The 22,850-nt window shown below is 41.6% G+C and overlaps 1 protein-coding gene across 4 annotated transcripts in view; it reads right to left on the bottom strand.

Annotated features, from left to right (window-relative positions):
- The window catches only part of LOC122809006 (membrane-associated guanylate kinase, WW and PDZ domain-containing protein 3-like), a 1,354,602-nt gene that overhangs the window by 321,574 nt on the left and 1,010,178 nt on the right, over nt 1-22,850 (bottom strand). For 3 of the 4 annotated variants that reach the window (XM_044080191.1, XM_044080193.1, XM_044080194.1), the window contains exon 12: nt 15,495-15,574. In XM_044080191.1, coding sequence (XP_043936126.1) covers nt 15,495-15,574 — 80 coding nt within the window. The remainder of the gene's footprint in view (nt 1-15,494; nt 15,575-22,850) is intronic. The other variant, XM_044080192.1, reaches the window with a different exon arrangement.

Genomic DNA, 22,850 nt, shown 5'->3' with positions numbered 1-22,850 from the left:
TGGGGAACAAGAGATATTGTGTGTTATGTACAGCTTTGCATGCATCATTTTAAAGCTATGGATGAGGCATACTGTGTATTTTCCCTAAATAAATATTCACAATAAGACATCAGCAGACACAAAGACACTGGAACTGGTATGTATTGTCTTAATTCACAGACTTTGCTTCTTGAATGATGTGCCCAGCTGACACATTTGCACACCACTGTCCATGTACTAGAGCAAACTGATCAACACGCCTCCCTCTTCAACTTTTATCTAGGTAATAATGTTAATAGCAATATACCCTTAGGGCAAATGCACAATATGTGTCATCTGTCCTCTCATCCATAGGTAGAAAAAATGTTTCCAACAAACCTCCCACAGAGGAAATACCCTTGCCTTAACTCTAAAGCAAAATGCCTTCCAGTTTAAGGCATAGTCTCCCTTCTTCTAGGCTCCACACTCTTCAAACTTCTACAAAAAGACATCCCTTCTCCCCTTGATTGAAAGTTATTGCAGCCAATCCATCTTACAAACTTAGGAACTGTGCTACAGATACTCCTATTCTCATGTCCACAGCTACCAAACTGCACTATACAGACCACTGTTCTCTGCAGCTGCTCCAAAGTTTGACAATCTCTTCCACCCTCTGACACCAAACACAGGCTATTCTTGAAATTCAGACCTCAAATAAAATGTTATTTACCCAATCAAACTGCACGTCTGAACACAGAACATTTCACTTAAAATGCAAAACCTTCCTCTACATTTTTTCCTGTCATGGACCACCAAACATTTTCAAATTTTTTCACCTGTACCAGTAGGGCCCTTCGTGTATAAACATATATATAGTTACTGTGTGTCTATAAATGTTTCTATTAACTTTTCCATAGAAAAGATTATATTTGGAAGTAATTGGTCTTCTTTGGCATACTTCCACATTTTGAATTAGGATATATTTACCCTCATACTACTCAGCTATTCCCCATGACTTTATACTCTGCATAAACTATCCTTGAATATACTTTGTTTCAATGCCTTCATTTTCCTTTGTGAACGTTGAAATATGTTCTTGATACTGTATATTTCCAGGGCTTAGCCTGCAGTTGGTCATTCTATGATCAGTGCTCTACATTTCACTCTTTTACAATTCTGCCACATGATATTGTTAGCTTACTTAACACTGACTGATCAAAATACTCTTCATAGTCATGTCTAATATGTATACAATTTTTTCTTCCAATTTACACTTCTCCTAGAATTTACTATCTGAGGAGAGTGTTTCTGTGACCCCAGTGGACTTGGAACAGTGGCTTGGAGTGTCTTCCCCTGGTGATGCTGCAACATCAGCATCTCCATCACTGTGCAGTGTTGGTTGACCTTGGGCATCCATCCTTCTATGGTCTGAGATCTGACCTGTCATTCCTTTCACAATGTGGCACTGTGAGGGAACTGGCCATGGTCAGTCAGTTGGTCTGATATCTCTATCAATGCCTCACAGTGATATAGACAGTCTTCTGAAATGTGCATGGTCATTAATCATTCTTCTATTGCTGGCTTAGTCATAAGCAGGTCTTGGGGTTAGGACATAGGGGGTTGCTGCTGCCATGCACAGAGAGGTACACTCATGCACATCGGGGTTTCTTTTGGTCTTGGGGTTAGGACATAAGGGGTTGCTGCTGCTGCCATGCATAGAGAAGTACACTCATGCACATCTGGGTTTCTTTTGGTCTTGGGGTTAGGACGTGGGGGGTTGCTGCTGCCATGCATAGAGAGGTACACTCGTGCACATCGGGGGTTTCTTTTCATACTTAGTTGTCTCATAACTTGTAATGGGCCATTTGCTTGTTGAACATTCCATAAACGATCCATGTGTTTTTCTCAAAACACCCTTTGTAATGCTAAAAGCTTACCTTTGAGTTCCAAACCTTAAAACAGATGTATAGTCTGTGGTCATCATGATGAAACTTCTAATTTGTTTCACAATTCATTTATCAAGTCCCATCTGGAACATAGTTCCTTAATCAGGAAAGAACATGTTCAGGTAGGGTGGGTTTCATTAATGTTGTGACACATGGAGTAGGGCTAGTATGCACTAGAAGGGTACATCAAAACACTCTATGACTCCTAAAAACAACTGGACAATGGGGATAAGACCGTGTTTGCCATGTTACCTCGATGTGTAGCCACACTGCTCCATACATTAAGCACACATGCAAATAAGGCACCACTAGGATTGTATGAAATTTAGACACTACATCAGGTGAATATGGATGGTCCCACCTACATAAATTATGGACCAAAAGTGTGTATTTGCAGACTGGTGTAGTTCATCTGGCTGTGCCGATACCCCTTCTCTGCTGATGGGCTGCTCATCATACAAAGGTGAGCAGCAATACCAATGCAGACTAAGTACAACTTTACTAGCAATAGAGTTGCCCGTGGTCCAGGCAAACCTGCTTCCACAGCCACATGTTACCCCCCAACACACACACACAGTGATACTCCTGAACTCCTGACAATGGGAGTTTTTTCAGCATTAGATGCCCTCATTACCACAACAGAATAATGACCCTTGCTCTGCAGTCATGCCTAAACAATGAAAAACGTTTATGAATTATTTGTGGCATGATGGTTGGGCACAGTGCAGCAGGCAACAGGTACATAGTGAGGTATGTGAAAAACCTCTTTCCTTACTAAATAGCCTTGCTGCACTGCTTAGTGCCATCTTTGCTACACAGTGACTCATACTCACAGGTAGTTACCAGACAAAGTCTAGGAGACCACTAAATTGCCTAGTGCAAACTCCAAACTATCGCAACGCACTGGTTAAGTAACTTGCTCAAGGTTGGACAATAGGCAAATGAAGATGGAAAGGTTCAAACCCTATACCCTTGGAAAAGGGAGCAGCTCATTAACAAGTCACAGCGTATGTCTCTGTGCTAGGTGCTTCTTTGTGTACTACTGCACGTAGTATGTGGTGGAACAGTAGGACAGACACATGAATACAGTTTGCTAGATCAAGAAGGTATACAGTGGGCCTAATTCTTCAATTCTAAAGCACTTGCTTTCAGTGTAAGTGACTTATTCCTATATATGCCTGCTTTACAAAGTGGTCTTATAAATAATATACCACTTTAGATAGACAATTGGCACAGTCTATTGGGTTTTGATCATGGGCCCCCTGGAGCTGTGGTCCCCAGGGCCCATTATCACCCCTGTTACAATTCACCACTGTGTGGTAGGCCTCCCCCATTGTGGTGGGGCATCACAACACCCATTCTCCATCCATCAGGGACATACCCTGTGATTAATCTTAATTTAAACATGTTTAGGTGGAGTCTACAAGAGCTTGTTTGATACTATTAATGCGGTATCTAGGTATATTGTTTAGACCCATGAAAAAGGTCATTTTAGATACTGAGAACACAATTAGAACATGTTCCATATTGCTCTTTGGGAGAGCAAGGGACTCTATCATTTGTGAAACTTTGATGACTGTTTCTGGGGTGAAATTGCATTAAATTTATCTGCCACTATATTAACTGGCGTCCATCTGGGTGATGTCCTTTTGGATCAAAACATTACCGTTTTCTACTTCTTAATTTTCTAATGTTTCCTTGGCTTCAGATGCTCATTTCACTTTGTGTATAGCTTGGATCTTCCTGATGGCAGTTTCTATTTCTTGCAGATCTTTTTTGATAGAATTTTTACTGTATATAAATTTGGATTTGTTATAAGACATAAGAAGTTATTATTTTTGTAGCATTTATTTCTGCTGGTGGACCACCAAGGTGGGATTATTTTTTAAAATTCCCCATTAAGTTTAGCTCTACTGGAGATTGCAAGCTTAGTTAATGTTTTTAGAGGTAGTTGAGCTCAGTTGTGTATGTAGCAGCAGATCCTGTACTGGGACTGCAGATTTTGCCAGTCAAGTTTGAGGGGGCTCTTTAGAGAGTTTGAGTAAGTCCATTTGTCTGAAATTCACTATGGGGGTGTTTGAGACTTTAGAGGAGAGAATCAGTAATTTGTGGTCAAATTTATAAATGTTTCAAATGCTATCTGCTAAAACAACTTATCAGGGAAAAATCACAAGGCTTAATTTAACTCTAACTCAAAACAAGTTCTGGAAAGGATACATACCTGTCAGCTGTTCAGATTTTCACAGCATGTCCACATTTATGCCTCAGATGTTTGATCCGTTCCTCATACAATTTGTGTTTTTTTGACAAATCAATGGGATGATCTGAGGACTGAAGTTACTAAATAATGACATACATTTGCATTTCAGTCTTCAAATCCTTCAGAAAATGCATGTTAACGCAAACCCTGATATTCTATCAACTTTCTAAATTTATAAGAGTAACATCTAAAATATGTCCCTATTTTTGGGCTTTCGTCCTTTCATTTTGTCAGGCTTTGTCCTAATTTCTAGCACTAAGAGGTTGAGCGTTATGAAATGATGTTCAACCCCCTTTTATGAGAAAATATCTAAACTAATGGTAACAAACTAAAGAAACTAAACTATTTTAGCATTTTATATAGGCTACTAAGAGGCAAATTTTAAAGTAGTGAGTGATCCCAAGAACCACTTTCCCAGAAATAGGAGTAAGGGTCCATTATAGGGTTGAAATAACTAAAACAGTTAAAATTTAATGTTTTATTACACAATCAGTTCAGCTTTTATGGTAAAATACCTCATAAAACAAGGAATGTAAACACCTTCTCTTGGTGACTTAATGGAAAATAAATTAAAAAAACACTCAAGGAACAACAGAAGCTACTTTACTAGAAGGCCAAATGGCCAGAATGCAGCAGAATTACTACTTATGAACCAGAGAAGGGCATACAACAGGAGAGGTATAGGTGGCAGAATTACTACTTATGAGCCAGAGGTGGGGATATGATAGGAGAAGCATAGGTGGCAGAATTACTACTTACGAACCAGAGATGGGGGATACGATAGGAGAGGTATAAGTGGCATAATTACTACTTACAAACCAGAGACAGAGATACGGTAGGAGGGTCTATATTATAACATCGAAGTCTTAAAATTTCAAATGTTATAATATCGAACCCTATGCACCGAACGCTGAAAATAGCAAAGCTGCAGAATATCAAATACTTTCCTAGGGAAAGTATTTGGTGGGCCGTTTCTGCAGCTTCGCTATTTCCTCGACTGTGGAACAAAGGTGACGGACCGGGTTAAGGTAAGTGCGTGATAGTTAGGGACCTTAGGGTTAGGGAGTGGGGAAGGTAAGTGTGCAATACGGACTTTAGGTTTAGGGAGCGGGTAAGGTGAGTGTGCGATAGGGACTTTAGGGTTAGGGAGCGGGTAAGTTGAGTGTGCGATAGTTAGGGACCTTAGGGTTAGGGAGCGGGTAACGTGAGTGTACGATAGGGACTTTAGGGTTAGGGAGTGGGTAAGGTGAGTGTGCGATAGTTAGGGACCTTAGGGTTAGGGAGTGGGTAAGATGAGTGTGCGGTAGTTACGGACCTTAGGGTTAGGGTTAGGGTTGGGTTAAGGTAAGTGGATAGCTAGTAGTGTATGTATGGTTTAGTCTAGGGTTTTGTGAAGTGTATGTGTGTGGATTATTTATTTTGGTGTGCTTGTGTTGTGTGTATGTTTGTCGGAAAAGCAAATTTTTTTCCTGAGAAAAAATTCACTATTCTGAGTGGTCGATGTTATAGTCTTTCGATCGAAATGGTTCTATATTATATCATTCGAAGTTTTAAGACTTTGATATTATAATATAGACCCACAGTAGAAGAGGTATAGGTGGCAGAATTACTACTTACAAACCAGAGATGGGGATACAATAGGAAAGGTACAGGTGGCAGATTACTACTTATGAACTGGACATGGGGATACGATAGGAGAGGTATAGGCGGCAGAATTACTATTTATGAACCGGACATGGGGATATGACAGGAGAGGTACAGGTGGTAGAATTACTATTTATGAACCAGTGATGGGGATATGACAGGAGAGGTATAGGTGGCAGAATTACTACTTATGAACCACGGATGGGGACATGATAGGAGAGGTATAGGTGGAAAAATTACTACTTATGAACTTGAGATGGGGATACGATAGAAGAGGTATAGGTGGCAGAATTACTACTTACGGACCAGACATATGGATACAATAGGAGAGGTACAGATGGCAGAATTACTACTTATGACCCAGAGATGGGGCTACTATAGGAGAGGTATAGGTGGCAGAATTACCACTTACGAACCAGAGATGGGGATACAGTAGGAGAGGTACAGGTGGCAGAATTACTAATTACAAACCAGAGATGGGGATATGATAGGAGAGGTACAGGTGGCTTCCATGTTGATAAGTAGAATGTGAAGAATGTCTTACCACTGTAGCTTCATTTACTATTTGTCCAAAATAATTATTTTTATGAAGTCCAGGAATCTTTGACTGCATCCAACTTTCAGACACAAAGTTTTATGGATGGATAATTAAAATCACCCATTGTAAAATCATTTTTCATTATAAGTATTTCTACAAATACATTCAGGAATCTTATATGGTTATGGGGGATATGGAAAGCATCCTACAGCTGGCTATAAATTTATATTTCATTTTGTTTTTTTTGGCAAGTTGGAGTTCAATAAATGCAGTTTGTAGGTCACAAAGAATTTGTCTAGATATAATATTTCTGACAAATAAGGAGACAGTACTGCAGCTTCCCTCAAGCCTGAATGCATGCTATGCTCTAAACCCAGGTTAGGAGGAAGTGTCATCCTTACAGTGAAACCAAGTCTCTGTTGCAACCCAGACATGGAGGTGTTCAAGTTGCAGGATAACGTCATCTTCAGGAAATGTATTATTTGGACTGTTGGAGTTAAGATCAACCTGTTGCAATTATATCTGTTGTGCTGTGATGTCCAGTAGATGGAATCTGCCTAAAAATGTACTATGGGAGCACTAAAGGGTTTGGCTAGTATGCATAAGTCATGGAAGGAGTACAGGCCATCCCCTAGGAAACAAACTGCCTGTCTGCAGTCTAAGGCTGACACTTACTGAACCCTCCTTGAATGATATCAGTTTCTTAACCAATTGTTGAAGACAATTATCCTTTCTTTTGTATTTAGGAATTAATATCTTTAACTTCTCACTTTATTGGTTCTGTTCCATCACAGTCTACAAATGACTGTGTAATATCCTGTCAAAGGTGTCCAGGTCAAAAACTACTCAGCATTTCAGACCAGTTTTAAATCTGTGTCCAGTGACTAAAATAATTGAAAAGCAAAACTACAAACAAGTTATTAGCTCTAGCTTTAGTTCCCTGATAGCTGCATACAAAGTAAAACAGAACATATAATAACATGAACTATGACATTTGTACTGGAGGATATGGCACAAGCATTTGCCTCTATCAGTCTCGTGCTACTTCTTCATATGGTAGAATCATGAACTTTGAACCTTATGTTGTTTCTTTGTTTTATAATTATCTTTGAAAGACAACTTTTCAGGTAACCACCAGCAAGACCACGTCAGACTTTGATGCATTTAGCGAAGTTCCTCAGCATTTCATTCTACAGGTGTGTTATATATTTCTCCTTCCTACTAATCTTACCTTATATTTCCCTTACCTTGGTTTGACTATATACAGAGATGACATCCTTCTTGCTGTACTTCATTTTGTGCACTATTAATTACTGTCTTTATGCTGCTGCCAGGCTTTTCAGTGGCGTGGCTTTTTTTCAGTAGGATAAATTCAGAACGGAGATTTGAAAATCTTAGGAGCCACATTTCATATATATGTTGCTGAATGCCACAGTTATATCAGGATTTCTGGAACGGTGACACTACTGCCTGCCCAATGATGTGGAGGCATGTCTGACATCAGTGAGTCAGGTTCATTTATCAGCCCAAGTGTTGGAAAGGTGGGTGGTGTAAAAAGTACAGTTTTGTACCTACCATAAATGTAGATGTTCGAGTGTTCACCCTGCTGCAGTCATCACACTTGGGTTATCCTGCCGTCAGGCGGTCCCGCAGTCGGCCCGAATTCCAAAGTCTTTGTCCGGCGTCGGTTGCTGTCGCTTCTTCCCTGACATTAGTGCGCCAGGGGTATATAAGAGGCATCCGATGCCATTTTCTTCAGTTTTTCTTGCCCCAGATGTCAGGTGCCCCCAATAGGTAGGCAAAATATATATATACATATAGCTAGATAAAAATAAAACAAAACCCTTAGGCACAAGCAAATACACCACAGAGGTAGTATAGGATGAAGTGGTAGAGATAAGTTCAGCTAGTTCAGAGGGGATGGAGGGAGGGTAACCTGGACTGCAGCAGGGTGAACACTCGAACATCTACATTTATGGTAGGTACAAAACTGTACTATGTTCATCGTGTTACTCTGCTGCAGTCATCACACTTGGGTTGAATCCCAAAGCTAAGGATGGGTGGTGGAGTTAAACAGGGTTAGAAGAAACTAGTAGGCCCTGCAAAACTGCAGTGGCAAAACCAGCTCTAGTCTTAGAGTAAAGAGGTAAGTGATAGAGTTTGGTGAAGGTGTGCACTGAACTCCAAGTAGCAGCTTCCAGAATATCCTTGGTTGGCACTCCCCTGAGAAAGGCTGCTGATGTAGCTGTAGCCCTGGTGGAGTGGGACCTAATGTTAGTAGGTACCGGTTTTCCATGATGTGTGTAGCAGAAACATATGCAATGTCCTATCCATTTAAAAATGGTCTGTTTTGAGATAGCTTTTCCTTGTGATCCTGTAGCATAGGCTACAAAGAGCTGGTCAGTTTTTCTGAAAGCCTTAGTTTTATCCAAGTAGTAACGTAATTGCCTGTGAATGTCCAAAGAGTGCAGGAGTCTTTCTCCTTTGTTCTGGGGATTTGGGAAAAAGGTGGGTAAGTGAATGGTTTGGTTTAGGGCCACACTGGATACCACCTTTGGCATAAAGGAAGGGTTAGTTCGTAGAGAGACTCTGTCTTGATGAAAAACGAGGAAAGGCTCCACTGCCATTAGTGCCTGTAGCTCTGAGACTCTTCTATCTGAGGTTATTGCTAGTAGTAGGGCAGTTTGCCATGAAAGAAATTTTAAATCAGCTGAAAAAGCTGGTTCAAAGGGTGGCAGTGTAAGCTTTTCCAGAACAAAGTTGAGATCCCAAGTAGGTGTTGGAGCTCTCCTTGGCGGTCTTAAGTTCTTAGCCCCTCTGAGGTACTGTCTTAGGAGTGGATGTGAAAATAAAGGAGGATCCGTGCTGTAATGAGCTGCAATTGCTCAGGTGTGGATTTTAACAGATGAAAAGGAAAGTCCTTTGTGTAACATCTCAGTTAAATATTGTAGAATCTGAGGGATGTTTGGCTCCAGGGGATTTAGGCCTTTAGCCTGGTTCCAGGCGCAAAATCTTTTCCATTTGTCTGAATAGGCTTTCCTGGTGCTGGGCCTCCTGGCCACCAGAATGACATCCATAACAGCTTTGGATAAAGGTGTCAGCTGGTTGTTTAGGTAATTTGCCATGCAGCCATGTTTAAAGTCTTGAGCTGGCTGGGTAGAATCAGACTGTCTCGCTGGGTGAGCAGGTGAGGAATTTGTGGCAAAATCCATGGTGGGCCGTGGGCCATGTTCCTTAAAATTGGATACCAATGCTGGCGTGGCCAGTCTGGTGCAACGAGAATCATTTGTGGCCTCTCTAATCTGACTTTCAGCAGTACCTTTGCTAGAAGAGGCAGTGGAGGGAAGGCATACACTGTTAATGTTTTCCAACTGAATGAGAGGGCGTCCACTTTCCAAGCTAGTGGATGGAAGGTCCTTGTGCAAAATTTTTAAAGTTGGTGGTTGTGGGGGCTTGCAAACAGATCTATGTCTGGGCGTCCCATTTTTGAACTATCATTGCAAATACTTGTGGATCTAGTTTCCATTCCTGTGGATCCATGATGTTTCTGCTTAGGTCGTCTGCCAATGTGTTTTTCTTTCCTGGCAGGAATTGTGCTTGTAATTGAACCTGGTAAGACAGTGCAGTGTTCCACAAGGTCATTGCTTGCCTGCATAGAGGGTAGGAATGTGTGCCCCCTTGCTTGTTTATGTACCACATAACTGTGGTATTGTCTGTCTTTATTAGTAGTTGTCCTGGGTGTAGAAGGTCCTTGAAAGCTGTTAGGGCATTCTGCACTGCTAGCATTTCTTTCTGATTGATATGCAGGTGTCTCTGATCTGTAGTCCATTTGCCCTGAATGCACTGTCCTGCCATGCGTGCTCCCCAGGCACAGTCTGATGCATCTGTTGTCATAGTTTGCCTGGCTGTGGGTAAGGTGAAAGGCTGACCCTTGTTGAGGTGACATGCCTGTGCCCACCATAGAAACTCCTGTTGAAGACAGGGAATGAGTGGTATCATTGTTTCCAAGCTGTGGCTGTGCTGAGTCCATACACTTTTCAGGTACCATTGTAATTTCCTCATATGCAGTTTTGCAAATGGTATTAGTAGTATGCAAGATGCCATGAATCCCAAGGCCTGCAGAATTTTTCTTGCAGGGAGTTGGGTCTTTGTTGCCATTATTTTGAAATATTGAAACAGCTGTTGATGCTTGTCTGGCGTGAGATAAGCCATCTGGGCCGTTGTATTCAAGCTGGCACCCAGGAATATTATGTTTTGTGGGGGCACTAGTTTTGATTTCTTTTCGTGTACTGTGTACTCAAGGCAACTTAGAAGGTGTCTGACAAATGCCAGATGCTTTAAAAGAATGTCCTTGCTTTCTGCTTGAATAAGGCAGTCGTCCAGGTATGGGTATATTTGAATTCCTCTTTGTCTGCAGTATGCAATTACTGGTGCCAGGCATTTTGTGAAGACCCTGGGCGCAGTAGATAAGCCAAAGGGCAGTGCAGAGAATTGATAATGGGTTGAACCTGCAATAAAACTGAGGTATTTTTTGCAATTTTGTCTGATAGGGACATGCAGGTATGCCTCCTTGAGGTCCAAAGTGACTAGCCAAGCATTCTTACCCAGCATGGGAAGAAGCTGCTGTAGTGTTAGCATCTTGAATTTTGGTACTTGCAGATAGGTGTTCAGAATTGAAAGATTCAGAATGGGTCTCCATGCTTTGTCCTTTCTTGGGACTAAGAAGAGTCTTGAGTAAAATCCTTGCCCTTGCTCCTGTGTAGGTACCTGTTGAATGGCTCTCATGTTCATGAGAGCTGTAATTTCTTTTTGTGCCTCTGCCCATTGATTTGGTGGCAGGCTTGGCATTCCTTTGATCCTTGGTAAGGTATGAAAGTGGAATCTTTATCCTTGAGAGACAATGTTTAGAACCCATTTGTCTTTTGTGATGATGTGCCAGTTGTCTGCAAAAAATGCTAGTTTTCCTCCCAAGGGAGTTGCCAGGAGAGATTTGCTTGGTAGTTTGAGGATAGAGTCATTGTGTCTGTCTTCTGCTAGCTTGGGGCCTGTCTTCTCCTCCTTTCTGGGTAGCAGAACCCCATTGGCGAGGTTTGTAAGGGCTCTGTGACTGACCTCTGCCCCTTGGGTGTCTGTATTTTCCCCTCTGTGTTCTGTCTGAAGCTGGAAAGGACCATTTTTTGTTGGCCAATTTCTGCTGAAACGAGGGGGTTGTACCTGCAAAAAATCCTTGACCGTTTGCATAGACTTTGCCTTATCCTCCATTTTCTTTAAAACCTCTTCTGCTTTGACACCAAATAATACATCCTGTTGTAAAGGTGCATCTAATAATTTTGCTTTAACATGGTTAGGGAGGGTTTGTTCTTTTAACCAAGCATGTCTACGTATGACAGAGCCAGTAACAGCTGCTCTACAGGAAGCTTTCAATGAATCAAATCCGCATTGTAAAGTATGCTTGCCCACCTGTTCAGCTGCATGCAACAGATCCTGCATTTCCTTGAATTCAGGCTGTTCTGAATGTGTGCTCATTTTTTGTTTTAACTGAGACATCAGGAATTGTTGATATTTCAACATGTGAAACTTGCAATTTAATGCTCTCATAGCCAGAGTTGCTGAGGTGTATATTTTCTTTCCCCATCTATCTAGGGCTCTGGAATCCCTTTCAGAGGGCATATGATTTTTAGCCATAGAAGCTTTTGCTCCCTTAGGACCCTGGGAAATAGTTTCTGGGTCAGCTACAGGGCTTTTATAAAGGAATTTGTGTGAGCCAGGTACTCTGTAGTATCTGTCTGGTTTGGCTGGAGCAGGAGGTAGATTAAACTAGACTCCAAGTAAACATCATCCACAATATCTAAAACAGGAGGGATAGCAAGAGGTCTGTGCTGGGGTAATAAAAGGAACTCTCGGAGCCTTTTCTTAAAATCTGAGTAATCCTGGCCATCCCAGTGGAAATGTTCCCTCATGGTATGTAAAGTTTCCCCAAAGGCGTAGTCTTCAGCATCAGAATCCTCATAAGGTGGGAAAGTGTAATCCTGTTCCTCAGAAGAATCTGAGGAGAGAGAAACCTGGTCAGAGGATGCATAATCCTCCTCTTGTCTTGGTCTTTTATCAGGAGGGGGATGGGAACCCCTGATAAGGGTAATCAAATCTTCAGCCATCTTAAGCATCTGTTTCTTAGGCATGGGGCCTTGAACTGTAGACTGATAAACAGTTTTCTTAGGTTTTAAAGGAGTTTTAAGCTTAGCATAAGATTTAATGGTGAGTGTAGTCGGTCTGAAGACACCTTCTGCAACCAAAGGTGTTTCCTCTGCACCGGTGTCTAGTTCTGCTCCGGTGTCGGTAGATGGCTGCGTCGGCCTAGTAGACTCTGCTTGGGAATCCGCAGCTGTCTGGGGTTCCAGTTCTGCAGTCGTCAGGGGCTGCATAGGTGCCTCACTGAAAACCGGAGAACCGGCGACAGGCCCAGCTGAGGCCTCGGGGTCTGGCTTATTCCTAGGCTGCCTGTCCTTATCCTTGCGTTTTTTATGAATGGCGGTCGTCGGCTGCTCTGACGGCATGATATAATTAAATTTCCTACCAAAGTAATGCCGTGCGAAGTCAAAACGGCATTTGATAGTTCGTTTATTAAACCTAGTGCAAAACCGACAACCTGTGACGTCGTGGTCTGGGCCTAGGGCAAGGAATACAATAGGAATGGAAGTCCTTATGAGGTATTTGCTTCCCACAAGAAATGCAATTGTTAACTTTTTCTGACATTGGACTGAGGCAAGAAAATGTTCCCCAATGGGGTACTTAGCTTTATTGAAAACTTCGGACTGAAATTCAAATCGAAAATCTCAGGTGTCGGCCGACCGGCACTTGCAAACTGCTTCTGTTTCGGGCACCGCGCGGCAAGAAAGACTGAAGAAAATGGCGCTGGATGCCTCTTATATACCCCTGGTGCACTGACGTCAGGGAAGAAGCGACAGCAACCGACACCGGACCAAGACTTTGGAATTCGGGCCGACTGCGGGACCGCCTGACGGCAGGATTACCCAAGTGTGATGACTGCAGCAGGGTAACACGATGAACATCAGGGATACCACAAAATAAGTCCTTATACCACAGTATGTTCATTTCTAAATCTGCCACATTTACTACTTACTAAAAAGTAAAATAAAAGTTTACACACTATACATACAACACAGAGGCAATGTTACTCTCAAAAACATGTTAGCCCATTTAAATCAATTCTCCTAAATCCAAATTTAAGGTTAATCAGAAAAGGAGAAACTGAAACAAGGCCACATTTTCCAATCACTACTATTTTGAGTATTCAGAAACATGTACCACTCATTAGAAGTATTAATTAACATGAGATTTTTTACCTAATTTCAGAGAACATGGACACATACAAATCCAAATACATATTTTGTATTTAAGTACAAATCATTATTTTTAGCTGAATACCTAGCCACTGTATAAAAATAAAAAATACTGTGCATTAATCAGCACCTACATAAAAGCAACATATTCATTAATGCCACCAATGTAAAACAAACTAGCAAAAGATAAATTTGTCCACTACACTCATACGATACTCACACATGCACTGCTATGCACCTCAATCAATTATTTAGAAAGCAAGTTATTTTTTTAATGTAAAAAGTTAAAATAAATGAATAAAAAACATTGAGACAGTAAGTGAAATTAGCTGGGCTGAAAGGAGCATTACTGGTAAAATGGATCCAATTCTAACTATCTAAGCTTACTAAAAATATACTAAATAAAAGAAACAACAGCACTAACAACATGTCTTAGCATAATCCTTAATGAACTACTAAATAATGCAGCAAACAAAATAAAATGTCACTACAAAAAACAGAAAGTAAAAACATGTTAAAACTTCTATCAGAGAAAACCATTCATGATACTCTAATAAACTTATAAAAACCTAGCTGAACACCTATTCAGTGAAAACTCAGGCATATGTAGCTCACTGAAGTCCATGGGAAATACTAACATATAGAAATAAAGAAAAATGAATAAATGGAATTTATATCTGGTTTGTGTAATCCACAAAATATTTTGGACTGTAGAATTGGGCGATTCAGTCTGTGACTCATGGCTTCAGCAATCAAAGCAAAACTTATTCTTTAAACCTACAGTTCAAAACATGTCAAGCATCCGGCACCAAACTCCTATGTATTCCATGTACACACACACACACACACACACACACACACACACACAGTTAAAGAATGGTAACCTGTAGATCGCACCCTGATTGGAGAATGAAAATTCTTCAGCAGGGTAAACAAAACTACAAAATAAAAAAAATGCAGTAAAGTAAAACGACAAGCTACTGGCCCACAAAATGTATTCATCTCTCTAGCACTTTGGCTTAACAGCCTTCAAGGAGTAACTCTTAACCTCTTAGCTCAAGATATCTGGATAAGCCTAAAATAAACAGCAGATAAAGGCTCAAAATAGGAACATGTAAATGTTGCTGTTACAAATGTGTGTTGACATGCATTTTCTGAAGCAGAGGAGTGTGTGTGTAAGACAGAGTTAGTGAGTGAGATCAACCACTGTTAACAGCAGCAGTAAAGAGGTTTGCATACCTCTGGACCCTTCAGCTGAAGACAGCATGATTTTTTTGCAGGAAATAAAAGTCTGAAACTCAAATGTATGTCATTATTTAGTAACGTCAGTCTCCAATGACTGGCAACAAACCAAATGTTTTAAGAGTAAAGGACCAAAAAATAAAGTAAACACCTGGATACTTTTTTAAATGTTATATTTTAGATGTAAAATGCTTCCTCCAACACCATTAACATATACTGCAGCAAGTATGAGACATTAGGCCGAGGAACTATTTTACTCAAAAATATACAAAAAAATAATATATTAATAAAAAATAAGTAAAACGCGACAATTTTACAGACAGCCCATTCTCTAAATGCAATAATGCCCTCCAGGGTAGTGTTATTATGGAAATACCACCCTTCCAGTGGTGTAGAGGCCTGACGCCGGTGGGCATTATTGCTTGGGTGTGTGTGTGTACACACACACACACACACACACACTTACATATTGTCATGTTAGTCATGCTAGTGTATTGAATTCTTTCTATTACACAAGATCTAATAGTTTTTCATAGGTGGATTACCTGTGTCTGGGATTTCTGTTGCGGCTTCCTTCTGCTGTCAGCATCACCATCACCTGTGTCACACGCATTAGCTAAACCTGCTGAAGAAATCACAAAAAGGAAAAATCAGAGGTGGGTCTTTGGAATGTGGATTTCAGTTCCCAGTGCACCTAAATTTCAGTAGATGCTCCAAAACTATGCTTTTTTTATTTAGGAAAATTAAATATTGCTAAAGCACATGTTCACTACAGCCTGCAGGGAAAAAAATCTTATTCCTACGACTGGATTACCTTGGCCTGAATTCTCAACTCTTCTTCCTTGTTAACTGTATGTCATCAACATCCACTATTAAATAATGGTGCCTTATGTATGCCTTTCTGTTGCACAGACATTGTGTCTGACACACCGTTAGTATTTTGTTGAACAGCATGCATTAGAGCCATACATCATGTTTTCTTTGTAAATATAATGCAGTTAAGGATAACTACTGTGTTGTGTGCATAGTTGATTCTGCTAAATCAGCATAGCTAGCTACATATTTACCTTAGCCTTCCATTGGCCATGAAGCCAGATGCACAAGACACATATTGTCACATATATCCAGCATGTTGTGTCTAAATCCTTTTAAGCTCCTCTCTTCTACTATTTGAATTGTGCTCAAATCACTTCCTTTGTTTACAAACATATGTGATTTGGTGCTGCCACCTTGTGGGCAGAAAATATAAATTTCAGGTTTGTACTTCCTAACCAACAGATTAGATAGCTTTATGCCAGCTGTGCCCTTCTGTGTTCAGCATGCAGTCCTATTTACCGCTGCTGCCCAAACGTTTTTTTGTATGTTAGTTTAGCATACGGGGCTAACAAATGAATAAAATAAATACAAATAAAAAATAAAGTAACACTGGAAAGGAGAAAAGCTGCACTAACTGTTTCAGCAGCTACAGAAGAAACTGCAAGGATTAAAGACATAAAAAATAAAATGTATGGATACTAATGACAACAACAGATCTGTTATGTGAGGCTCATTAGACACAGCTTTTTAGGACTGATGTCTCCAGCATTAAAAAGTTTAGCAGGTGAAACCTTCGCAGGCTATCTGCTCCTCCACTCTGTCACACTAGTGTGACTTTGCACCTTTGTCCCTTCCCCCATTATTTTTTGACTTGCCCCTGACTCTTTTTTTTTTTTTCTTTCCTTTTTTATTATCAGTTAAGACATTGGACATACATTAACAGAAAAGAAAGCAAACCATATTAAAGACTCGTCATGTATTATACACTAAATACATCTTCTCTTTCTCTGTAACAGCTGTCATTAGTTCTAACATTACATGAATTTCTCAATTCCAGCCTTCCATTAAGCCTCACTCCTTTTGCTCCTGAACATCTTTTTCTGTGTGCTTGGTTCCTATATGTTCCATTTCTTTCTATGTAATTTGCTCTTTCCCTTTTCTAAAGGTCCCATTTCCAGTTCTTTTATCTCTTTAACAATATTCAATATTTCAGTTACAGCTGGTTTACGTTTTGATTTCCATTTTTTAGTAATTGCTTTTTTGGCAGTCAATAGCATTAAGTTTAATAAGATCTTTCTATGCAAAGGCAATTCTGATCCGCTAAACCAGCTCAAAAGAATCATTTCCTTAGTTACAGTGATTTGCTTACCCAATATTTCTGACACAGTACTCTATAGGGAGTACACTTCCAGCATTTGCAACCTACCTGAGGAAAAATTCTTTGAAGTATACTTGAGGTTTAGAACAGTGGTCCCCAACCACCAGGCCATGGACGGTACCGGACCAAGGATCATTTGGTACCAAGCCACCAGGCACAAAGTGAAATGAAAAACTGAATGTGTGTATGTATGTGTAAGAGTGTGTTTATTTGTCCGTCTGCGTGTGTGAGCGAATACATGCATGAAAGCAGAATGCATGTGTGTGTGTAAAAGAAAAAGAGACTGTGTGTGTATGACAGTGAGATCAATCAAGCCATTATTTTACACTCGCTAAGCAGTGCTTTTGCTGTTTAACGAGTGTAAAATAAAAGTCAAGGAAACCAAAAAAAGTGTGTGTGTGTGTGTGTGTGTGTGTGTGTGTGTGTGTGTGTGTGTGTGTGTGTGTGTGTGTGTGTGTGTGTGTGTTTGTATGTTTCTGTCTGCATGTGTGAGTAAATGCGTACACAAAAGCAAAAGAGACTGTGTGTGTGTGAGAGACTGAGAGAGAAAGAGTGAGAGTGATCTTGTGTGAGTGAATGCATTCATGAAAGAAGAAGAGACTGTGTGTGTGTGTGTGTGTGTGTGTGTGTGTGTGTGTGTGTGTGTGTGTGTGTGTGTGTGTGTGAGAGAGTGAGAGAGAGAGAGAGAGAGAGAGTGAAGAGTGTGAGTGATCCCTGGCAGCAGCAATGAGGTTTGTGTACCTCTCGACCATACCACTCAACCTTTCGTACAATAAATCTGGACAGAACCACAAATACAAGGGACAGATTTTAAATATTAGGTTCATAGGTTCATAGGTTCGTATTAGGCTATCTGCCCTAAGGCATTTATAAGCCTAGCCAGAGTGTATGTGGCTTACGCCACCCCTTAGGATGAGAATACTACGCCCTTTTAGGGTTTAGTTTACTATGCCTCTGTCTAGTAGTGACACAGAGATGACCCCCGGAGTAAACCTACGATCTCCCATCCACTCGTCGAGATTTCTCTTGAATAGAGTCAGTGAGGAGCTCTGCCTAACATGGACTGGGATTCTGTTCCAGAGTGTAGGGAGCCTCTGGGTTATGAATCTGTCCCTCCAGCACGTCCTATTTATTTCTGTGTTGAGGTTTAAGTCACTTGTTCTCGTAGCTCTGATGGATTTGGATTTTCTGAGGTGGAGCATGTCCATTAATTCAGGATTGGACATGGCCTTGTACGTCAGGCACAGATCACCTCTGAGTAGGCGGTATGCGACTGAATAGAGCTGGAGTTTCTTCAGTCGGGCAGCATATGACATATGTTTAAGACCCTTTATCCTCTTGGTGAGGAACTTTTGGGGTCTTTCCAACTGCTGCAGGTGTCAGGTGAGATACATCCCAAATGGGGCATTGTACTCAATCATTGGCCTGATAAGAGAAGAGTACAGGGGCACAATGACCTCTCTTGATCTAGATGTGAAACCCTTCATGATAAGGTGGGCAATATAGAAGGTCTTCCTAACCACTTTGGCAATGTGAGTGTCAAATGAGAGGTTACTGTCAACCTGGGTCCCTAGGTCCCTGATTACCTCTTCCGTGCTTAATGGATTACCGCCTATGTGGTAATTTGTCGGTACCTTGTTTTTCCCAAAGGGTATGACTATACATTTTTGGCGTTCAGCTTAAGGCCATGGCTCTGGCACCAATTATCCGTTTCTATGAGGCCTCTCTGAAGGATGTTTGTGTCCGCTGGAGTATCAATTATGGTGCCCAGTTTGCAGTCATCTGCGAACTTTGTCAGCCACAATCCTCCTATGTTTGCCTGTACCTCGGAAAAATAAATGCCGAACAAGAGGGGTCCCAGGACTGAGCCCTGTGGGACACCGCTTGTGACTGGCTTAGAGTCTGACATAGCTCCAGCAACTCTGACCCTGTGGGTTCTGTCCTTGAGCCAGTTTGCAACCCATCTTGTGACATATGGGTTTACATTTAAGCTGGTGAGTTTGTCTATGATGCCCGAGTGGGGTATTGTGTCAAAGGCTTTTGCAAGGTCAAGGTAGGCTGTGTGAACTGCCTTACCCTCATCAATGGCCTTAGTGACTGTTTCAAAAAGTCGACCAAGTTCAAAAGGCAGGATCTGCCCTTGACAAAGCCAAATTGGGTAGGATCCAATGTCTGTAGGTCCCCAATGTCTTTGTTTATGAGTTCCATAATGATCCTCTCCATAGCTTTGCAGACCAGGCTCGTCAAGCTTATGGGCGGTAATTTCAGGGTCCGTAGAAGCACCGCCTTTGTGAAGTGGGACCACTGTTGCCGTCGCCACTCTTTGGTGCGTATCCTGTAGTAAGGCTAAGATTAAACAGCAGCCTTATGTGTGGGTTTAGTTCCTCTTGAGTTCATGTAGCACACAGCCGGGACACCATCCGGTCCCATTGATGCTGTGTTTTAGCTTTAGAGAGGCGGCTCTCACCTGGGCATCTGAGATGTTAGGGAGGCTACACTCTGCTGGGATAGTTATTTCTCCTTTTGGAATTTGCACTGAACCTGTCTGCCAGAATGTTGGCAATGTCAGTGGGTTCAGTGTATTTTGTGTAATTTTGGACTAACTCTGAGCATATCTGGGAGTTTCCACCCAGGTTTCTAACATAGCTAAAGAAGGCCTTGTGATTGTCTTTTGTGTCTTTTGCGATTTTTCTCTCAAAGTTGGCCTTGGATGATTTTATGAGTGATCGTAGTTTTTTGCTAGTACTAATCAGAGACGCCTTCCCTTTTAGGGATTTTGCTCTGTCATGTAGTAGCTTCCTCCTCCTGTTGTAAAGTTTGTTTATGGCTGGGGTCCACCAGACTGGGCGCCTGCCTTTGGGGGAATGGGTCTTGGTTTTATTTGGGATTGCATGATCCATGCATTCTTGAAGGTACCCATAGAAGGCATTTGCAAAGGATTCAGCAGTGTGGGTTGTGGTTTCCACTGGCCCAGGGGCCTTGAAGGATACCACTTCAGTCTTAAAAAGTGTGAAGTTTGCTTTTGAGAAGTTCTTCACTGTGGTCTTTTGTGCAGGGGTGGGGGCGGGATGTGGATTTCCAGTGAGATTAATTTATGGTCTGATCTTACCAAAGAGGGATATACTTCCAGTGTGGAGCATTTTGTCCCCATGTTTGTGATGATCAGGTCTAGTATATTGTCTCCTCTTGTGGGAATGGTGACTAGTTGTTCCATTGCATTTGAGTTTATGAATTCTAGGAACCTTTGGGCTAGGGTGTTGGGGCTTGAGTAATGTTCCCAGTCTATGTTTGGGTAGTTGAAGTCTCCCAAAATGATGGTATTTGGAGAGACATTCATACTCTCCAGTGTCTTCAGGAAGGCTGTGTGGGGTTCCTGAGTTTGAGAGGGTGGTCTGTAGCATGCTACAAACTGTAAGGCAGTTTTGCCTATGGTTAGTTGCACCTGGATAGTCTCCGATGCTTCGTGCGTTGCCACTAACCTGGAGGTGTGGGTATCTTTGATGAAAATGGATACTCCCCCTTCTTTTGTGGTTCGGTCCAAGATTTGGGGCCGGAAAGCATGATATGAGGTAAAACCTGATAGTGCTGGGGTGCTCTCAGGAGCCTTGAACCAGGTTTCAGTCACCGCACAGACATCGATGTTCTCCATACTGAGGAGGGCTTGAGGCGTGCATCTTGAGGTTTAGACTTCTGGCATTGAGCAGCATTACCCTTAGTTTTTTCCACTTGTGTTTTCTAGGGAGGTAGGTTTGTCATTTGAGCCTTGCCTAAAAAAGGCACTATGGGGGTGGCAAGAGCCTTGGCCAATATCCGGAAGCCCAGGGGTGACAGGTGCAAGCCATCCCTTGCGAAGCAGCGTGGCTTGTCAAGCATGTCATCCCAAGCAGACAGACATTGGATCCCCTTAGAATGACACCAGTAATTAAGCCAATTGTTAAAACTGATCATTTTGTCTTTGTACTGTGGCATCATTCTTGGTGAGGGTAAGATGCTGCTCAGGGTCAGGGTCATACCGGCCTGGGCTACATAATTAGAGAGCTCTTCTATGTCTCTTCTCATGTAGTCCAGGGAGGTACATCTCAGGTCGTTCACACCGGCATGTACAATGACTGAGTCATATTTGTACTTGCTGTGGAGTGACCTGAGTGCTTGTGTTATGTGGCGGATTCTAGCTCCCGACAGGCAGCTTACTGTGACCTTTTCCTTGTTCAGTCTGGTGAGCGGGACGTCAGTGTGTCTGACTATGGAGTCACCTATTACAAGTGTGTCTGGCATGTTGTTTGGCCTTAAGGGCTGTGACTGTTTAGCACACTGACTTTGTGAACTATGTGTTGCATGTGCTATGTCTTGAGGTGGTGGTTGCTTGGGTGTCTGCTTTGGAGGCCTCTGTTGTTTTGGTAGATTTTAATCAGCGCCTCCAGTATGTTTTTGTGTGTTTATGTGTTTGGTTTGCTGTTGTGATAGTTCTATGTGAGACTGGGTTTGTGGTGTGCGTGGTTGCCTTCTCCTCCTGACTGGTCTTGCCAGTACTGAATTGAGAGAGCTCAGCCTCCAGTTTGGCTATATAGTTGCATCTCTCGCATATATTTGTATTTGTTGGGAGGAAGAGAGGGTTGTCTGTGTACATGAGGCAATTGTAACATTGCCTCAAGATTCCCAGATTCACCAGCTGAACAGGAGAGGACGCCAGCAACTGACCCTTCGACATGCTAGAAATAGTGAAAAAGATTGCTGTGTAACTGAGTCAGAAAGGACCTATAAGGAGATGTGTACTCAACAGAATTTAGGTGAATGAAGTACTTTCTTTTGTTTAAGAGTGCTTTACCTGTATAAAAATGCTTTAGGAGCAAGTGCTGAGCTTTTCAGATAGAGTATAAGCTGTTTAGATTGCAAGTAGAACAGTTCTAACGGAAAAATTGAAGAGCAGACTTGGCGGAGCCAGAAAAAGTTTAACCGGCGCTGCGCTATGCGCACAAAGCCGTGCAAAGGCGGATTTTAAGCAGTGAACTACAAAAGAGCTAGGAATGGTCCCAAACAACCAATTACTACAGCTTCTTGTGCTGAGGTCACTTCCCCCAAGGACAGGTAGGCTGCTCAAGGCTCCCCACTCCCACTGGTGAGCAAAGAAACTTCCTTCTATCCAAGTAAGGTAATGGACAACACAGGAACTACACCACAGCCCAGAATACAGCAATGCCTGTATACTGGTCTAAACTAGTCAAGAAAGGCGGGAAAACAAGGATTATTTTTTTGTTTTTTTTTTTTTGTAGAAATACACAGAAAATGCAGAGACAGTGATAAATTAGTTACACAGGCTAGCACACTTTAGTGGGCAGCCTCCACAGTTAAATTAAACAAACAAACAAGCAAACTTTCGATTAAATTCGACTAAATGTAACTTTAAGTGCAGATTTAAAAATAAATGCAGTAATCAGAAAAAAAACAGTTCAGGCTAGTTTAAAGTAAGCAACAGAAGCTATTTCCAGTAAAAAAAAAGCAAATATACTTAAATCCAGAAGGTAGTCGCTCTTATAAAAAGCAAATATACTTAAATCCAGAAGGTAGTCGCTCTTATAAACTCAGAAAGTCAATAAGGTTGCCATTAGGTTTACATATCTCTCAACCACAGTCGATCAGTGTTATGCTGTTAAGCAGAATGTACACCTTTTTTGGTAATTACTGCCAACTGTCTTTTTATTGTACTTTG

Source organism: Protopterus annectens, chromosome 8.part0 (assembly GCF_019279795.1).
Source record: "Protopterus annectens isolate FY-2018-M chromosome 8.part0, PAN1.0, whole genome shotgun sequence".
Taxonomy (NCBI): domain Eukaryota; kingdom Metazoa; phylum Chordata; order Ceratodontiformes; family Protopteridae; genus Protopterus; species Protopterus annectens.
This window is presented reverse-complemented; position numbering and strand designations above follow the sequence as displayed.